This window comes from Chelmon rostratus, chromosome 8, assembly GCF_017976325.1.
Source record: "Chelmon rostratus isolate fCheRos1 chromosome 8, fCheRos1.pri, whole genome shotgun sequence".
NCBI lineage: Eukaryota > Metazoa > Chordata > Actinopteri > Chaetodontiformes > Chaetodontidae > Chelmon > Chelmon rostratus.
The window spans coordinates 28,673,125-28,694,457 of record NC_055665.1 but is presented as its reverse complement, the minus strand read 5'-3'; the positions used below and the strand labels follow the sequence as shown (position 1 = coordinate 28,694,457).

Sequence of the window (21,333 nt, the reverse complement as noted above, 5' to 3'; positions counted from 1 at the left end):
TTTGATTGCTTCGAGAACGAGCGCGTGGCTTGACCCATCTTCGGTGTTAATAGGCTCCTCGGCTGAAGTGCTAGCTTGAGCTTTAGCCTCTCCACTTTGTTTAGTTGGCCCGAAGTCAATTTTAGGTTGTGATGGCTTACCGCGACCCTTACGAGTTTAGTTGGTGCAGTCAACATGATGGTACTTTTAAGCACAGTTAACACGGAGTTTTAATGTCAATAGTTTACTTGAACGTGAGTTTCTTGGCAAATGTTTGCAGGGGAGGGAGGTGTGCGTCCACTTAGTGCGCCGCCATACCAGAAGTCATATCAAACAAATTTAGCAGAGAAAACAAACTCACTGTCACTGGGTCACTAATTCATGTTCTTTGGAAGTGACCTCATGTTAAAACCCTCAGGATTCAATCACATGAGTGCACCCAATAAATATGAGGTCATTACCTCCTGCTCTCCACCTCTGTTAAGGGACCTTACTGGCTTTTGATGCCAGCCTAATCTTAACAAAGACTAAAAGGAATTTTTGGTTCACAAGGGATTCCTAAAAGGCAAGGCTAAAGAAACATTCTGTAATAATATGAGATCATTTGAGTTACACAGCTATAACTTTACTTAAATTACATAGTTGAAAACATGTACCATGTCATCTGCTTAAAATATTCAATTGAATTCAATCTTATATAGAACCAAATCACAACAGAAGTCTTCTCAGGACACTGGTACAGACCAAACTCTTTATCTACAGAGAGCCAACAATTTTCTCATGGGCACTTGGCGATGGCGGCGAGGAAAAACTTCCTTCCCTCTTGTTTGTGAACACATGCTCCACTCCACTCAAGGTTAAGAAGAGGTCAAATGACAGAATCTCCTCATGGTAAAGCTATGGGACAGCTGTGTTTGGTGGTTTGATTTCTGCAGACTACATGTCTGTGGAAGTATGTTTTTGTCGCCCTGCACCAATAATAGGATACAGGAAAATCACCTGAAGTACCACTAAAGCTCTCCAACTAGTTTTCGGTTTCTTTTTTTTCATTTAAATTGCGAGTAACCTACCTAAACACAAGTACACAGGGAAGGCCACTGCTAACAAGACAGGTGATGACACACCTAGTAGCATGTCTGAGCCAGCTGAGCACACCGATATGATGGACACGAACGCTGATCTGTTGTCCTCACTCAAAACCGAAATAGCTGGTCTGTTCCAACAGAGTTGAATGTGCTGGCTGTGGAATTTGATGTGGTTAAATCAGAATTGCAAGCACTTAAAATGGAAATCGCAAGTAGCATGACAGTGCTATGCTCCGACCTGGACACCATTAAACAACGGTGCTGGATATGGAACGAGGGCTCTCTGCCTGTTCCGACGATGTGACATGTCTACAGAACACCGTACTCAAACTTGAGAGAAATGTGGAGAGGGGACAAGGTATATCGTATAGGGCCCAAATCGAAAAAGCCCAAAATGAACGACAATTGACAAAATCCTTCTTTCTGCTCATTGATAAACTGATATCCCCACTCATTTGGAATAAGAAAGAACCACGAATACGTAAGAGTATTTTTCAGCAACACCGTGAGCAAGGAGGACTATCATTACAACACTTTTAATACATTGGGTAGCTAATAGCCGTGCTATGTTGTATTGTCTTAGCCCAATACATGATAGCAGCACAAAATGGTTACAGTAAGAGAACTTGTCATGTGGACCCGACTCTTTACATGCTTGGCTTTGCTCCAAGTTCCCACCCCCTGAACCTATATCCAGTTACTCTATGAAGCCAGTGCTTAGGCATTCTTTGAAGGTCTGGACACAGTTCAGACGAGCTCTGTCACTTAATAATTCATCAATCAACGCCCCAATAGCAAGAAACAATATATGTAAACCCTCTGTTATAGATGGATCCTTTGATACCTGGACTAAGAATGGATTGGTTACAAAAAAATTTCTATATGTTGATGATAATTTTGCATCATTTGAGCAGCTGAGATTAAAATTTAAAATCCCTAAATCTCATTTCTTCAAATACTTGCAACTTCGCAGCTTTGTATGCTCACACTCAGCTTACTTTCCATCACCACCGCCCAGCTCTCTCCTTGAGTCTGTTCTAGAGCTCAATTCCTACCCTAAAGAAATTAACCACCACAGCAAAAACATGATAGCCTTTGCTACGCTCCTGGCTAGGAGACTTATTCTGCTTGAATGGAAAGAACGATTACCTCCAAATTTCAGTGTATGGATTAGAGAGCTTTTGCATCATCTGACCCTGCAGCAGTGACAACCAGATATTTCACATGTATAGACCCCCCCCCCCATTTGTGTACACACCACACTGTTAAGTTGTAATGGTGCAATTGGCAAGGGTTATTTTTGGGATGGCATTTTGTTAAAATGGTTCAGACTGTTTTTTCATATTGTATTTGTTATGTGTTGTCGTGTCTGTTAAGCTGTTTGTTTCACTAGCATCTAGTCTGGTCTTGCACTTCCTGTTTTATTGTGAAACCCTAACTCCCCTTTGTTTCAGACCCTGACTTCCTGGTGTGTTTTCCCTCTTGTCTGATTGTCTGCCCCGCCCTCATTGTCTCCACCTGTTCATTGTTACCTCATGTGTATATATAGTCGGCGTCTGCCTTTGTCCTGTGCCAGATTGTCATGTGTCTTATGTCTTACGTCAGTCCAGCGTCTAACCATTGCCATTGCATAATCATTGAGAGAGTTTTGTTTTGCCTTGCATTTTTGAGAACTGAAAATCCTTAGTGTCATTATTTGTGTTTTTTGAGCCGTGCGCCTTTTGTTCTTCCTTTTGTAAATAGTATCTATTGTTATTAAACCGGCCTGAAGCCTCTTACTCCGATCCTGTCTGTGTCGTGCATTTTGAGTCCTGACTCTCGTGCCTGGGAAATTGTGTCAGTATTCTGTACAATCTGATAGCTACAGCTGGGAATGTGTTCTGTGAGATATTACAGAGCGGTTGGATTCATGGATGTTTTGTACACGTAAGTTAGAGACTGAAACAAAGACTGACACTCAGAGAAATGCTATTTATATAGTGTATGAATTTTGAAATAGATTAAATCTGGATGATGGACTGAGCACTCCATGTCTTCATTACTGCTGAACTTGTTGTATTTTTTTTTTGTTGTATGAGTTTTTCTTTGTTGCTTGGTAAAAATTCTGGGACCCATAACATAATATTATTACAGAGGCTGAAAACCACTCACCAGCTACTCAACACTGTCCCCCACCTGACCCCAGTTCTGTGCATCAAATTTTGAAGAACTTGCATCCCCCTTCAAAAATAAAACAACTTCAATTAAGAGAATTGCAGCCGATGTGAAGCCATTTGACCTCAGCAAAAGATGTAAAAAAGATGCAACTGTGGGAAAATGTACCTGTACTACATTAATGGAGCGTTGCAAGACTGTCATTAACTACCCCATCTCATATACTGACCCTGGACCCAGGAAGTAAACATTATCTGAGCAGTTCAGCCTACTGATATTCACAACCTGGAGGAAGGGTGTGGCTGCAGACAGATTTTGGCTTGTTTTTAAGAGTTGCCATCAGGTTCTTGAAACACATGATTGGGTAGATGGAGGTCATGTTTTTGAGTTCATCCAATATGGATGTAAACTTTCTCTAACAAACTTAAGAAAAGTTAACATTTTAAAGCAAGTCTATACATTTTACTGTACAACAGCCATTGAGGCCATAAGTGACAATTACAAGATTATGTATGTGATCATGCTAAAACTTAGTGTAACAGTACCACAAGTAGAGAGGAGACAGAAAATAAATGAACTGACTTAAGTGTTGTCTGTTGCTATATGGCAATATCCAAAGTTTGGTAAAAGTAGCTAGCATAAGCCACCATAAGATAAAGTTAATTACATCAAACCCAATTGTATTGAAGTTAGCAAGGTTAGCAAGGTGGTGTTTTATTGCTTCAATATAAGTGCTATGAAAAATACTAGAGGAATGCATATGGAAAGCTTTCACTGAGGTGGGGCATAATGCAACAGTTAATAAAAAAAAAGAAAAACAAATACAAATACACTTCACCAACTACCTCAATGGTAATATATATATATATGTGTGTGTATATATACACACACACACACACACACACACACACACACATTCCAAGTACAAGTGGCATTTAAATTCTAAAAATGTGTTGTATTTATATTTTTCCACTAGCGAGCTGTGTTTTATACTCTGATGATGTTCAACCATATTTATTATATATGTTACATGATCTTGTGCCTCTCTTATATTTTTGTGTGCTAAACCCAAAATTTTCTCATTTCTAATAGAAATATGGTATTGCAAGAGGGATCAATTTAAATTATGCCCTGATGATAATGATGATGATGAACAATTCATGGCTTTTTTTCGTTGTTATTATCATAATGACGGGAATCTTCCAGACCTCTTGTGATTTTTTTTAAAACCAAAGCCACTGGGAGTATCATTGCATTTGACTTGCTGTACCTTTGGGCTTGTTTTTTTAGGATGTCCAGGATATATGGATATAATGGAAAATTAGCAGATAATGCTTTTGACTTCCTACTTCTGAAAGCACAGGAATGGAGACAGAGATCTTGTGAAATCTATAATCTGTTGCAAAAATTGTTGAAAATGTACAGTTTAATATAGATGATTTCTGACAACCCTTTTTTATTATAATGTTTAAAAAGTTTGTAAAAAAAATTATATGCTGGTGCTTCTTCTTAGGCAGTGTGATGTGATTGAGCCTCTGTGCAAACTTGTGCAGCTGGTTTCTCTGCAGTTTGCAACCACAGCAGGTTTGAGAGGATTGGCTGCAGGTGCAGGGAGGGATGAGGCACTGATGGTGAAGTTTTGAGCACTGATCTGTCGCTCTAACACTGAACTCCCAGACACAGAGACAGAATCTGTGGTTTTGCTGGAGTAATCATACAGATTCTTCCTGAAAGCACTCTTGGTGTTTTGTTCCTTCCTAAAAAGGATTATATAGCACTTTGGGAAGAAATGACAGCTGAGGATGCCGTAATTGGAGATGAGAATGACCACCATCTCCACAGCTGGCAGGTATACTCCTGAAGTGGTGACATAGACGGGAACAAAGAGTAGCCAGGAGATGAGGTAGAGCAGCATGCTGAAGGTGATGAATTTTGCCTCGTTGTACTGCTGTGGCAGTTTCCGCCCTTTGAAGGCGCAGATGAAACACACAAAAGCCAGGACGGCTATGTAGCCTAACATCACTCCAAAGGCCAAATATGAGCCCTCATGACAGTCCATCAGCAGAGTGGTTGGATGCATGATGGTGTGATTAAATGGGCTTTTGAGGACTAGCCAGCAGATGCAGGTAGTTGCCTGTAAGGCCACACAGATGCTGATGATAGCATAAGGCTGGTAGAGTCTCCGGAGAACCTCCTGCAGCTCAGGGTCAAACTGAAAGGCTAGTAGGATCTGCAGGGTCTTGACGAGGATGCAAGAGACACACAGAGTGAAGCTTATGCCAAAGAGCACCTGTCGAGCCTTGCACTGGAAACTGTTGGGCTGGCCAACAAACAGCATGGCGCTGATGTAACTGATGATCAGAGAGAACAGGATAGCCTGGCTCAGTGGCCCTCCAGCAGCCTTCACTACAGGAGTGTCACGCTGATGTAGAAACAGAGAGGACACCAGCAGAGCCAGGAGGATGCCCAGGGCAGAAAACGACAGGAGCACCACAGCAAAGCCATCCTGCCAGGAGAAGAACAGCAGGGCTTTGGGGATGCACGTGGAGCTGCCCTCAGGAGACCACTCTGTGTTTGTGTCACAACTCAGACACTGGTCCATATCTGCAGAAATGAAGGACAATAACATGCAGGTTCACAACAAACAAACATGTGGAGAGCGAATTTCAAACTTAATCTGGGTGTTCAATGAAGACTCAGTCCCTTTAACACATGCTGAACATTAATCAGACTTTACCATGCCACCTCCCTAGTACAACATCTGTGTACTGTCTGATAATGCCCATGCATGGATAGAGTGGGTCATTGTATTTAGAATTCAGTGAGCAGGCGTGTTGATGACATTGCATGGAGAGTAGATATGTCACAGTCTTTTCTGTTTGTCTATATATTGCTTTCCACTCTTTTTTGTATATTGCAGATAAGTGCAAATACATTCAGTAGTGACCCTTCAAACCGATTCACAGATTGTGGCCCTTAGCACTAAATATCTACAGTGAGACAGGCTGATACTGATTTACCTCCATTTTAAATAGCTTAAATATTCATGTACAGGCAGAGGATGAGGTATACCTGGGGGAGGTAGAGACAAGTCCTTGCTCTGTGGGTAGCACTCTTTAGGGCCAAGGAACTAACCTGATGTGCCGTGTAATGCTGCTTAACAACACAACACAAGCCTTGAGGTGGCGATAGAGAACGGGTGAGATGAAGAGATGAAGTGTGTGCAAATGAGAGAATGAGCAAGCAAGTGTGGGAGAGGCAATCAATATAGCCAATGACTGGTTCAGTATAGTTACATTCTAAAGCAGCAGGAATAATTAACCAGATTGTCTCCTTTCCTTTTCTCCTTTGAAACATCCATTTGGACAACAGTTACACAATTTGTAGACTACACAGAACAGCATTGTGACTGTATTGTTGCCTATTCAACAAAACAAAACAAAGCTGTCATTTTTTAATGAGTTAATGGTCATATTTGCCAAATTTGTATAAGTCTTCAGACGTGGCAGAAACACAAATAGGAATGCACAAAAGGGACTTATTGCCACTGTGTTCGTGTCCTGTTCCTTAATTCCTTGGTCGAAAAGGAGCTGCATGGTTTGAGAAGGCTGACCATTTACTTTATTTCAGACTGTGATGGAATCACAGTCCTTCATCAATGAACCTTGAGTATGATCACACCTGGGTTTCTGTGCATGTAAGCACAAATAGTGAGTTATATGATCACCTAAAACACAACTTAATGCAATGTGAAAATGGTACTCATGTTAGCAAGTTAGCTGAGTCAGACTCGCATGGCCATTAGTCATTGTGCATGTAAATGTATTCAGTGACATCCAGTGTGGGTATGGAGGGGTCTTGCCTGTGTTATTAGAGTAGTAGTTCTCAGTACAGTTGATGCACTCATAACAGCAAGTGTGTTGACCCTCAGCTGTTTTCTTGAACTCTCCAGGAACGCAGCTATTGGAGCATTTTGAGATGATGTGCTGAGGAAAGAAGTGACCATGATTATAGACCATTCAATTTCTTGTGTTTTTAAAATTCAGTGTATTGTACTTTTACTATATTCTTCACAACTTATTATTTTATAGAAAACTAAAACTGGATAAACTGGATATTTAAACTGAAATCCAATTTTCTAGTATTGCTTAAATCAGCTTTAATGGCATGAATGTTTTCAGTAAACAGACACTGCAGTACAGTATATGTGTTTCTGTGGGTTTCTGTATATACAGAAGGACATAAGGGCATCAAAATAAGGGCTTACCTTCAGGTCCTGAAGATGTTGGGTGGTGTTATAGTTGTGGTTGCAGTTGTTGTTGTGTGGGTGATACTCAGCTACAACATCATGGACATGAATGTTCCCTCCATCAGACCTCCACATTGTCACATCATAGCCCAGGTTGATGTCTCCTCTGCTGTCAAACTTATACCTCTTTTCTCTAAGTTGAAACTCCTGCATCCACAGAGCTCTCAGCACCTACAGGACATGAAACATTTCTTTTATAAAGTCAGTGCCTTGGATTAGTCTATTAAACCACTCTATGTGCAGGGACATACTGATTTGTCTTTACTGTACGCATGACTGTACTTGATAAGACCATCAGTGACTCAGAATCAGAATTAGCTTTTGTGTATGTGTACACAAGTGGATCCAAGTGGACCCTCTGTCAGCCGACATTTTGACATGTGACTGTAGGAAAAAGTAAATAATCAAATTAATGGCTTAATTCCATTCAGCTGCTTCAGTTTCAGGGTCTGGGGTACTTATCCTTTCAGACTGCGACCTTTGAGACTGGGTCTCCTTTTCTGAAAATCAACTTTGAGCAGGTTTTCCACTGGTCTATTTTGATTTGGTTATAAAGTCTGGAATAAAGTTAGTTGAAACCAGTGTTTGTTCCAACAGTTTCACAGGTATGAGAAAGAGACTGCCAATTGTCTCAGCCCTGTTTATGGTAAGTATACCAAGGTATCATATTTAATGTGACAATAATTGGTCTCAACAGTGAAAACCTTACCCTCAGCTGTTATCTGAATGTAACCTTACCCCTAATACTAGCAGCCTGTTAACCCTTATATATGTTAACCCTAAAATTAACCCATGTGGACCTTTTAAATGCAACACAAGCATATACACACATGGAACCACACACATATGTATGTCAGTACCTCCCAGGGTTGCACTCTGCCTTGTGTTTTGCAGTCTCTGCTCCTGCAGATAGACGCCACAGCCTGAGCGATGGCACTCACAGCCATCTCAACACTGAAGATAGTATCGGCATGAGTGTGTTCTCTGAGGGTGTTCACAGCTTTAGACACCAGCTCTTGGTCTCCAGAGACATTTAGTTGAGTGTAGAATTCCAGCATGAAGGAGTTATTCCCTGTGTAGTCATGTCCAGCTGCCTCCAGCCTGCTCAGGTACTCACTGAATGATGACAGGTTTCCACTTTTAAAGGTGAAGCCCACAACGTGTCCTATGTCTTCCAGAGTTAAGTTACCTTTCACAGAGCTAGAGGAGGACCAGCTGTCACTGGCCACCCAGACTCTTCTCATTGACTCTGTGCGCTGTCCTGCTTTCAGCATCTGATTCTTAAGCTCCTGGTAAAGGTACATCATGTGTGTTGGCTTGGCAAATGACACAATCACCTGTACCTTGGGATTCTTGTAGATGGTTTTGGCAGTCTGTATGATAGCAAGGGAGACATCTGGACTGGTCACAGACTGAGGTAGGATTGATTTGAAGGCCACACAGATACGTTTTTCAGAAGCCTGGGAAACAAAGTGGTCGAGAGCTGATTGACCATAATTTCCATCTGTGGTAACTATTCCTACCCAGTTCCAGCCATAGGTGCTGAGCAGACTGACCATGGCAGCTGTCTGATGCTTGTCATTAGGAATGGTCCTCATGAAGGCAGGGAAACGGTCCTTATCACTCAGAATGACAGCAGTTGATGAATAACTGATCTGGGGAAAAGGAAAGCATTAATGTTATTTTCGGAGAAGTATCATTTCCAGTCAAATGTCCAACTACATAAAAATCATGAAAATAAAGGGACCTGGTGCCCTAAGAGTGAAGATACCAACTTTCAAGCTGTAAGGTAACAGTGTTCATTTGTCATTTTACAACACAGGGTTGCACAATTAAATGTAAATCATTGCTCCTTCATGCTACACACACATATGCCATAAAAATATTTAAATTTGAATAGAATAAAGCAAAATTATTAATAGTTAAAATAAAACAATATGTACAGTAACATATATACATATATAGACATATACCTATAGGTGTATACACCCAGAAAACATGTACAGTATATACCATGTCAGTGTAAAGCTCCATGTCATTAATAATTAATCACAGCACAAGAAATATAAATGATAAATGCACATGAACTATTGACATTTTTGACACAATATATGTCTTTGTGGTGTTGGAACTGCCTGTCGTTATATATATGTTTTCACCTAACAGTGTCACATTTGTATTTTTAGATTGTTTTGTTTGTAAATGAATTCTCCACTTAACTGAATTCTCTTTGTGCACCTTTGTTAGCAAAGTTGCTTGCCTCAAATTGCTCCTTGAGAGACGAAGTATTTTGAATTGAATTGAACTTTGCTAGATCATGAAAGCAAAGAAGCTAAGCTCATGAAGTTTGTCCTGAATATTGCACAAAAATAAAAACAAAAAGAAATGAAAAGACCTTTTTCACAACATACATTTTGATGTCATAGCAGAAGGGGCACAAGTGTTACTTATGCTGGGATCAGACTACATGAATCTAGCCTCATTTTGAGGTGATTTTGTCATGACTGATGAATTACCAGCATCATGGCCAATCGTGAATGACAATCGGACATCTATACCCATGTAGTGTGACATTGTAAACGATCTGACGGGTAGTGTCTGGGACGCTCCATGACACCCTGACGAAAAGTCTAGCCTGCCACAATTTTTGGTCTTGACATCCCTGGTGTGACATCTCTCATGATGTTGAGCGTTGACCAATCAGGTGCTCTCTCCAGAGTGTAGTTAGGACAAGCATGACGAGGGGGAGAAGGAGGAGGGATGCTGAGTTTGCTGCTGTCAGGTCGGACAACAAAGACAGGAAACGTTTCTTGAGCTGTGGAAACAGTACCCCTGCACATTTGATGGTTCCTCGAGGGAGTACCTGTCATGTTTACGAGGTATTTGGGACTCAAAATACCACTCTCAGACAAATATGACAGGAGACCACAGAAAAGCTCAACAGTTTAGTGAATGTTCAGAGAATGTGCAGAGATGAGTCCAAGTCGTGATGGATTGAGGTTTATAGGTGAGAACAAACAAACGGTGCAGATGACAGCAGGTGAGGATTTGGGCACCGGAGCAAAGACAAACAGGAAAGTCAGGAAGGCAAGTTGCAGACAAGCGAAAAACTGACAAACCAGTACCTAGCGTCTTCCTTTAGGTCTTTGTCGTTACCACACAGGAAGGCAGATTATTTGACGAATACTGGTTGAAACCCTGGTACGTAAATACTGTGTAGACAGGTGAGTCTTGAGTGCTTGATCCCCCTCGGCATCAGACGTTCTCTGATGACTCCGCCATCGTGGGCCATGTGTCAGAGCGGAATGAGCTGGAGTACCGGTCAATCATTATGGACTTTGTGGACTGGTGTGAGCGCAACCACCTGTGCTTGAACACCAGTAAAACAAAGGAGATGGTGGTTGACTTCAGAAGGAGGACACTACCACACTCACCAGTGAACATCCAGGGGGAGTACATTGAGACAGTGGACAGTTTCAAGTACCTGGTTGTTCACTGGTCTCACAACACCGACGCCCTGTACAAGAGGGGCCAGAGTCGCCTCCACCTCCTGAGGACACTGAGGTCCTTCGCAGTGTGCAGACCCATGTAATGGAAAAGTTCAGTATAACAGTATGCACTTAGTGACAATTCTTTACTTCTCTGTTTCTCACGTTGTGAGAAGCCTGGTCCCTGTTTTGTCTTTGCTGACACAGAGCACCAGTCAAGGTAACAGCTTATCTTGACTAACAGAGTGAGTGAGGCCTTCAACTGCTCCTCATCCTAATACTCTGTGTCAGGGCAACATATCTTCATGACCAAATATAGTAGTGTGCCTTATATCATTTCTTGTTTCTGTCTTTCCTGAGTAAAAGAGTGGTATAGCACTGAGAGGGCAGACTCTTATGCTGTGAAGCTGTGAGGCTCGCTCTGCGCAGAGCTAACGGCCACGACAAAGACAATACCGTGTGTATTTATTTCTCATCTCACATGGGCAGGCTTTTGTGGGAAGCCCTGCAGTAACACAGACTTGGACTTTACACAGAAGAGACGAGCAAAGGGAAAAAGGAGGAGAGACTGCAGATCTGTTATTGGTGAGAAACAGCAGGAGCACTTCATCGGCCAGGCGAGTCGCTGGCTATGACATTGTCACATCTCACCTACTAATTGGCTGGAACAGCAACACATGGTTAACTATTTGCTAAATCCAGATCTAGCATTAAAGAAGCCTGTTTGATGCGGCCAACACAGCCAAACCTACTCCTTGTACAATAAAAAACCATGGAAATAAAATTACTTTATTTGAAACCCATTGTGACTGTCCTAATTGTTATCTGGATGCTACCGAGTAGATGGATAAATAATGATCAAATGGGCTGAAGTTTACACCGCCTCTTCCCCTTGCTTTTAGCATTTCATTTCAATATATATATCTATTTAATATTTATGTCAATACCAAAATAACTGTGTACACTTCCTAACTGTATACTTCATCATCAGAGAAGTGTTTGAATCCAGTCTGAAAAATTCTGCACACCTACACAGATGTGCAAGTGCCAATATTATGTCACAATACATAATATTTCCTTCTGTGTTCACTAAAGTTCCACTCAGAGAGGATACAGCTGTTTATGTTCTTGGTTATCTGTGGTGCCTCACTTTAAAAAAATGCCAAAGCAAACCTGTTCTGCTGCCCTAGTTCCCTGTAGCAGTCAACAGTATATCCACGGACTCCTACCTGCTTCCTTACTGAGTCAACAGCATTTTCCTGTTTCTCACCACTTACTTGAGGAATCATATTGAGTGTCAGTTGCCTAGCAATGGCGATCGATGTTTCAGAGTAAGAGGCCCCTATAACAGCCATGACTGGCTGTCCACAGGTGGAGGTGCTGCTTCCTCTGTCGCAGTTGGTTGGGTCCTGCTGGGTGAATTGTGCTGTTGCTTTCAGAGCTGTGCTGACATCAGAGCAGGAGTCCGCAATCCGGTAGCCCAGAGTGATGTTAGCATCAGCCAGAAGAGGGGATTTATTCATGACCTCTATGGCATTGATCATAGCCAATGCCTTCGTCAGGCCGCTGCCTTGAAACCTGTGTGAGTAGTACAGTGTCATCAACAAGTAATAAATAAATGACAGATGTGATAGACTGAGACTGAAGTATGATTTCAATTTCAAGTCTAATATGACTTTCTAATGAAAATCATTTACTAATACAAATTATTTAAAAAGTAGAGCTGTTACTTTTACTTCAAACCTCTAAATATAAGATCAAAACTGTACTATTCTAAAATAGTGTCCCCACCCAGTCCCTCTTTGTGACTTCATCACAATTTGTCATACCTATATAGTTTGATGCAAGACGAAAATTTTGTTTTTTTATTTTTTTCAGTCAATTATTGAGGGAAATACTGTACTTTTCGCTCTACTACATTTATCTGATAGTAAAAGTTACCAGATCATTTATCATCACTATAAAAACAGACTAAAAAGAGCATGAAAGGTCAATAATCTTAACTCAACGTTCATTTCGTACCTTTTTTCAAAACTTTGAACCACACCTCAAGTTTTTTCGTCTTTGCCAGATCAAAGTTACCAGATCATTTATCATCACTATAAAAACAGACTAAAAAGAACATGAAAGGTCAATAATCTTAACTCAACGTTCATTTCGTACCTTTTTTCAAAACTTTGAACCACACCTCAAGTTTTTTCGTCTTTGCTTTCAGCAAAATCGAGTGCGAGATGTGATTGAATGGTAAGAGTAAGTGGATGTTAAGTGAACATTATTTTGTACGTGCCAAGTAGTTCAGAGTAGCACCATTTTGAACCAACTACAGCCACAATCAGTCACGTATACTGTCTGCAGCAATTTGTAAACTTCATGTTTTCGTGTTATTGATATCAATATAAATATAGATAACTGCGTTTCCAAAAAAAGTTTTCAATGGAAAGAACTTCTACACAATCATGTTATTGACCTGTTGCCAGTTTAACCTAATTAATTGTGAGACGTTCTCCCAGTTGTTTTCCTTTAGCATTTCAAAACTTATCCAGTCTTTTGTTGCCACTCTCTCAACTTTTTTTGAAACATGTTGCTGGCATCAAATTCTAAATGAGGATATAATTTTCAAAAACAATGAAATTTCTCAGTTGCAACTTTGATATGTTGTCTTTGTGCTATTTTCAATTAAATATGGGGTTTCAGAGTGGTGCAAATTATCACTGTATCTATTTACATTTTACACAGGGGTTGTACAATAATGTAATAGTCATAGGGGCCAATTATATCACTTTTGTACTATACTTTTACTTTCATAGAAATTTGAATGTAGGACTTTTATTTATTAAACAGTTTTTTGAATTGTCCAATTACTAAAGGCTCTACTTACCTTATCCATTGCTAAAAAATATTGAATATCATGATATTTTTTCTGCTAGGTACTCAAGGGACATCTTGAGGTTCTTGATGCATCAAGGAGAAGATATGGGGGTTTGGCTAATTGCATCTAAAGAGTCAGGGTCAGAAAGGATACAAGGGAAAAATAGTGGCTGTTCATCATCTCGTCATCCATTAAATTATGTTGAACTCACCTGATACATGGCTTTAGGTGGGGTGCAAAAGAGTTGTTCTCTTTGTCGACATCTTCATGAAAGGGAAAGATTCCTCCGATGATGATATCTCCTGGGGCTGTTGCTTCCAGCACTCTGGTGCCCTTTCCAGTGCCATGTCTTATTTCCAGAATAATAAAGAAAAGTATGATGTTCAGATAGATTTGAAGAGAAACCCACACCATATTATTGTCTTCTCTGCTGTCCCTCTGTTTGGTTTGTAAGCTCCCTTTCCCTCTCTTTCCTCTCTCACTGGCCTCTCTGCTGTTTTCGCCTCAAGCAGAGCGATACTCTCCTATTTAAGCATCTTCCCTTGGCTTAAAGAAAATTCCCTCTTGCTTCCTCTTCCACAGTTTACTGTTCTCATATTCTCCCCTGCAGGCCTGCCCACTTTTTTTTATAAGTGACAGCAGGGTGAGTCACTATTCTGCAGAAACAGCTTTCCTCATATTTCTATATTATACATACTGTGCGTGTACTTTGAAAATATTATTGCAGGACACTTTACCTGTCATCAGGTGTAAACAAACTGCATGAACACACCCTGCCAACACGCACATACTGTCAGTCACTTTTTCACATGAACAGATTCTTTGGATACCACTTTATTTTATGGTAATTCTATTAACTATTGAATTATAGGGTAATTGCTTATGCGGTTTGATTTTAAATAATATGTTTATGGCGACAGTAACTACATTATATTTATTAGATAATTAGAATCACACACTAGACACTAGAGATTAATGTTTGGTACAACAAAACAAATGACTGATATTAGTGACTATAATGAATTTAAAGTATTGTACAATAATAATAGGCACAGTATTAATCTAGCATTTACTGAAAATAAAATAATGTCGCGGGAAAAGTGAAAAATAATAAAATAATTACAGGAAAGGGGGGTATCCACACACTGAAACTGAGATAATAAATAATATTTTAGACATGAGATGTTTTAGATGGCTATTTCAATTAAATTCAAAAATTCTTCATTCATCAATTTGAGACAAGGCACAGGTGCAGACAGAAAACCAAAACAATTTGTGTTCATGCATGTGTGTGTGTTGGCCTGTATCTCTAGAGTGCAGCAGCATTGAGCTTTTTTAGATTTTCAAGATTGCTCTCAGGAAAAAAGAGGAAGAATCTTTGTTATAAAAACGTGGTATATTCAGAACAGATGTTTGAAGAATGATGATGATGATGATTATGTTTCCTGACCTGATTTCCTGTGTAATTTATTTGGTTCTTGTCATGCATGTGGATAGCCTGTGATTCCCAGTGATCCTGACAGCTGTTTTCTTGAGATTTCTCCCCACATTCTGAATTATAATAAGTCATACATATCACTCCTTTTAAAGTTTTCATATTTTGTTTTTTCCAAGTCATTTTATGAAGTGTACGCATTACTCTATCCAGTTGTTCATCATCAGCTCCACTCCAGTTCGCTAGGTGGCAGTACTGCAATAAAATAACTATCATTGTCTGTCGATGTAGACTCGAGAATAGTCCGGAAATGAAAACAAACCATTAACGGAAGTAGAAAAATGGAAGCGGCTGTGTTCATTCTGTCACTTGTGGACTGCTGTGCACTGATTTTCCTGTCGGTCTACTTTGTATCCTTCTCGCCTGCGTTTTCTGGCGGATATTGAGTTTATTCGCCAGACCGACTAGCTCGCCAAAAGCTCTTACGAACTTCGTTGTTTATGGCAGTATATTACATTAACGCTAAGTAGCTAACCAGTTAGCCGCCTTGTTACTAGTGTCAGTCACATGCTAACGTGAACTAATGCTATCGTTTAGTTAAGAGGAAGCTTGTTTTAACCGCGGAGTAACGATATGAAACATGAACGTAAAAACGAAACGGCAAGTTACATGGACAGTTTTAAATCTGCATAACCGCAGACAGAGCTAAAACAGTTAGGTTTAGCTTGCTACCTCCATTGTTGTTACTGGTACTGTCACTTCTCTGCCGAAGGTGTGACTATTTAATGTTGCCTCGTGAGTCAGCAAATGTACTTACCTTTTAAAACATTATTAACAACCTTTTTAAGTTATTCCTACAATGATAAGTCACAAGTTATTCCAACTACTGTCTCGAACCAATGTACTACTCCCTTAGATTACATTTTGTTAATGACCTAACAAATGGCCTAAATTCTGTACAACCTTCGTATTCTTGGCATAATAAAGAAAATTGAGTTTTAGTGTGCAGTAAACCATCACATGAGGTAAAATAAATGTCCTAAATCTGATGTAATAGATTTGTCTGTCTTTTGCAAAACAAAAGTAGCAGCTCCCGAGAGTTTATGTGGAGGGATGGAGGATTCTCTTCCCCTACCACCTTAGAATTGTACATCCCACCCCAGCACCAGAGACACAAGGGTCACCCAAGGGTGACCCCTGTCGACAGACCACTGGGAGTTTTCCATGTCAGGTCTAACCGCAGTGAGGGAGAGGATGGTCAGCATTCGTCCTATATAAGCATACCTATATCCTTTCGTAGAATCGTTACTTGTCAATTGGCTCTACAAATTTGCTAGAAATCTGTTTGGAATCCATGTCTGAAGTACAACAGAGTGCAAGTTAGGTTCAGTTTTTCTGTTCAGCAAAGTTCAACTGAATAGAGTAGATAGAAGACAAGAATGAAGTATTCAATACGCTTAAGATTCTCACCAGTGTGGCACCTTGACTTATCACCTCAGATTATCACCCTGTCGGATCTAGAATGTGACTACATCAATGCTAGAGCCTGCTGCTCCAAGCTGAACAAAGTAAGTCATGTTACTCTGCATTATTTCTGTCAGAGGACATTTACATGAATATACCTCAGATATTTGTTTCTGATTCCTTTTATTTGTGGTGCCTTGTTTCTTGTTTTCATGTGTTATATGATGATGATTATATACATACATGCTTACTAAAGCTAATTACTTGTCTGTTTTTATAAATGCTTAGATACAGGTTAATTACTATTCTGGTTTATGATTTCTGATTTTGATGTGTAATTTTTTTTATTTCCAGTGGGTAATTCCAGAGATGGTTGGCCAGTGTCTCTCTACTATGCTGATGTTGGTCTCCATGCATTGGTTCATCTTCCTCCTCAACCTGCCTATAGCAGCCTGGAACATTTATAGGTATGCTTTAATGATGTCAATGAAAATTCCAAAAATGTTAAAAACAAACAAACAGAAAAAAAACACTGCAGCAGATGCACTGCATGGCGGACAGGAGTGAACAAGACTTGGTTGTGATTGTTGGAACAGTAGAAGGCAAACAAAGAAGGTTTTGCTGAGTTTTATTTTGTTTCTGTTGAGTAGCCTGTCAGTGGCAACAACAAACACTTTTAGTACACTGACAGTGCCAAATTGCAATTACATTGCACCCCCTTCATGGCTTTCAGCTGCATTGCTCTTGCCATATACTGGAAAAACTTCAAAAATTGTTGTTTCCATTAGTGATTTGGACACAAAACAAGCATGCCAGTGGCAAGGACAAACTTCCATTCAACAGGCAGAAACATCGAGCAGAACCAGTTGTAGTTGCAGTCCCCACTCCAGAGCAGGGAGAGAGTTCAGCATTCTGACAGCCTGGTGGACGAAGCTGTCCCGCAGTCTGCTGGTCTTGGCCCGCAGGCTCTGCAGACGGGTGGGTGGGGTCTCTCGCAATGCAGAGGGCTTTGCGAGTGAGGCGAGAGGTGTAGAGGTCGTGGAGGGAGGGGAGAGAAGCACAGACGATCTTCTCAGCTGCTCTTACGATGCGCTGGAGGTTCTTCCTGCAGGACGTGGAGCAGGGGCCATACCACACGGTGATGCTGCTGGTCAGGACGCTCTCGATGGTGCCTCTGTAGAACGTGTGCATGATGGGGGCCGGGGCTCTGGCTTTCCTCAGTTTGCGGAGGAAGTAGAGGCGCTGGTTCGCTTTCTTGGCCAGTGATGTGGTGTTGGTGGTCCAGGAGAGGTCCTCAGTGACGTGCGCACCCAGGAATTTGGTGCTGCTCACCAAATCTAGGGTTGTCTTCCACATTTCCATCGAGTTCTGGATGAAGGCCCTGTTGATCTTATACAGCTCCAGACATTCCAGTATCCATGTGTGTGGCATTGAGTCGTAGGCTTTCTTGTAGTCAATCCAGACTATATATATATATATATATGTGTGTGTGTGTGTGTGTGTGTGTGTGTGTGTGTGTGTGTGTGTGTGTGTGTGTGTGGTGTAACACAGTTCATGTCCACGTGCAGTTAAGCTGTGGGGTTTAATCTTTCTTGTCCCTCTTTTCCTTATAGGTATGTAAAGGTGCCGATGGGAAACATGGGTGTGTTTGACCCCACTGAGATCCACAACCGAGGTCAGCTCAAGTCGCACATGAAGGAAGCTATGATTAAACTGGGTTACCACCTGCTCTGCTTCTTCATTTATTTGTACAGGTGAGAGCAACAGCCCTTAGAGGCACACTGACATTTAGTGACACTTCCAAGGTCTTTTACATCAGCTTACACTCACACACTGTGTAATAGTGGTAGCTCTTTTTACTCTGTCATTTCTTTATCAACATGTGTCTTTCCCACCCTGTTTGTCCAGCATGATCCTGGCTCTGATCAACGACTGAAGCACCAGCAAGATCTCCGACCCAAGATGCCAAATTTCAAACTCCAGGATTTGCTGTTTTTCTGTACAGTACTGTATGCATAAAATCTGTTAGAACAGCAGAGAGAAGAAGTTTACTATCACTGTGTTCTCACTGAGGTTCACACTGTTATATGTGTTTTGACTTTGATTTAATATGTATATCTAACCATTTAACACTTCAGTACCATCATGACAAAATGTCCTACAACAACCGCTGTGCTTTATTGTGAAGGGGACTTAAGTAATCAGTATTTTTTTTCAATCTCTATACCCCCCCCCTCCCCATATCATTACATCACCACATTTCTGATGTTTGGTCTGAACAACAACTGAACGTCTTGACCATGTCTGCATGCTTTTATGCATTTAGTTGCTGCCATATGATTGGCTGAGTAGGTATTTGTATTAATTAGCAGGTCTGCAGGTTTACCTAGTAAAGTGGCCACTGAGCGTACATTCTGGTCATTTTGAGCTGTGGCACAGTACAAAGCTTAGCTGCTGGCACTTCATCAGTTTGTGTTAGCAGACATGACATTAGGCAGCTGTGCATTGCTCTCAGCCCAGGGATCAGAGGTCAGTCGTGTCTGTCAGCACTGTTTCAATGCACAGTTCAAGACATGGTGCCTTGTGTCAAGTGTTATAGCAGTCAGATTGTCGCTTTTTAATGACAAGAAGCAGACCGGGGGCACTGGTGAACCAAGGTCACAGTTGAGCACTGTTTATTGATCTACAGCCTGGCTAATGTGGCTAATGTTGTTCCTTATCAGTGCAGGCTCAGCTGACTCAGCATGTTGAATTGAGAGGCAGTCAGATCTCTGATTGGCCGTTCAATCATCAGTTTTCCCTTTTGTCCTTGTGCCTTTTCTTGTTCCTTCCACACGTAAAGTAATACTTACTAGTTCATGTGCAACACAGACCACTGACAAGGTATCTCCTCTGACACAGGCACAGTGCATATACATAGGTGGCAAATATAGAAGTAAATAGAAGTAAAAGCCAGCATTAAGTAATAATAGTCATTTTTTTATATAGCAACTTTTAAAAACAAAATTACTAAGTGCTTTACTGTAAAAACAAAGAATAAAAATGAAAATCCGAAGCATAAAATATAGAACAAGATGAAATCATTGAAACAGAACAAATACCATCAGTTTAGTAAAAGCCATAAGACAAATGTGAGTTTTAAGATGAAAACAGAATACTGAGTGTAAATTATGTTAGTAAGGCACAAGGTGGAGAGCCCTGTCCAACACATGGCTCCAAAATGTCCCATTGACCTGGTGACTGTGAGGGCTTAACCAAATTATTCATATCATTGTTAAAATGTATTTTGGCAAGAATTTGTATGTGCACATTTGCAGTCACCTGCTGTTGGATGTAGTCTTTTGTAGTCTGTTTAGTGATTCTGTGTTTTTTCCTGCTTGGTGTGTCAGGACCTCACTGTCTTTCTAGTCCAATGCTGTTGTTGCTCCTTCATTTTTCTGAACTCCTCCAGTTCTCACATTTTAAGCTTGAATAACATATTTGGTCTAAGTATGAAAAGTTTTCAAAATGAAGGCTTGTGATGGTATTGAAGTGTAAACACCAGAGATCATCAGATGATTGATCACGAATCCTGTTCTAAGACTTTTTTATGCATATGCAGCCTGCCAGACATCTAGAATCACACTCCATCAGTGATCACCAACCACAGCTCATCCGACACACACACACACACATGCACGCAAGCACACGCACGTATAATATATAGCCATATTTGTCTCAATATGAGTATGTACTGTATGTGTGTATTCACACACGACACTAAATGTGACGGTCAGTAGCATTGATAATGTGTGGCACAGAGTGAGCAATAATCACACTGAACCACACACACCAGTCCTCTGTCACTGTGTCCAGGCCATAGTTTGATGTTGTGCTGGAAGGATGTCACATCACAGAGCTAGACGTTGTCTGAATTTGAGGGGGTCAGGTGTTGACATCAATAAAATGATTCCATTCAGTCTGGAAAGAAGTGATGCAATATGGAAGTAATGGCTGTTGTATTATGACTGTATTGAATTTGGACAATTGAATTTGACCTCAATCGTGCACTAATGTTTCATGAATTGCTTTTGGGTTGAACACACATTATGTTTAAATCTGACATTCCATATTTCAATTTTTCCTAGATTAGAAGGTGTCTCAGCTTTTCAGTGGGATGATGGATGGGTGTGTGCACTCTTTATTTGGTTGAGTGTATAGACACAGCAATCATACTAGTACAGTACATCCATACCTACTCTGTATTATTCAAGGCCTTTTGTCCCCCCATGTGTGTATATATAACGCCATTTCTCTCCTCAGTGTGCGTGAACTGGGAAGACTGCTGGTGAACAAGTTCATATATGATTCACGCTAAACTGTCTTACTTTCTTTTTTTGAGGAAAATGTGTTTCATAAATAAAACTGTAAGACAACTTGTTTGTCTTTATTTGCCTCAAAATTGTCCAAAATCATTTCCTTATACTCCTTTACCTTTGGCTCCCTATTTCCTCATGCAATCTCTGGCGTAACAATCACAGCTGATGTACAGTACACAGCAATTAATATCT

The 21,333-nt window shown here is 40.6% G+C and overlaps 2 protein-coding genes across 3 annotated transcripts; one reads left to right on the top strand and one right to left on the bottom strand.

Moving 5' to 3' along the window:
• Positions 1–4,159: 4,159 nt before the first annotated feature.
• On the bottom strand, positions 4,160–14,298 carry gprc6a (G protein-coupled receptor, class C, group 6, member A). Its single transcript, XM_041943024.1, has 6 exons — positions 14,096–14,298; positions 12,293–12,593; positions 8,388–9,182; positions 7,486–7,698; positions 7,081–7,204; positions 4,160–5,822 (listed from the first exon to the last, which is right to left on the bottom strand). Exons 1-6 carry the CDS (start codon positions 14,296–14,298, stop codon positions 4,708–4,710), a joined length of 2,751 nt encoding a protein of 916 aa, XP_041798958.1. The 3' UTR covers positions 4,160–4,707.
• Positions 14,299–15,653: 1,355 nt separating this feature from the next.
• Positions 15,654–21,212, top strand: cnih4 (cornichon family AMPA receptor auxiliary protein 4). 2 transcript variants are annotated; one of them, XM_041943036.1, is made up of 5 exons: positions 15,654–15,729; positions 16,819–16,887; positions 17,138–17,250; positions 18,397–18,537; positions 18,692–21,212. In XM_041943036.1, exons 1-5 carry the CDS (start codon positions 15,661–15,663, stop codon positions 18,717–18,719), a joined length of 420 nt encoding a protein of 139 aa, XP_041798970.1. In that variant the 5' UTR covers positions 15,654–15,660; the 3' UTR covers positions 18,720–21,212. The 2 variants fall into 2 exon arrangements, with proteins under 2 accessions (XP_041798970.1, XP_041798969.1); XM_041943035.1 differs by lacking the exon at positions 15,654–15,729 and adding an exon at positions 15,812–16,605.
• The last annotated feature ends 121 nt before the right edge of the window (positions 21,213–21,333 follow it).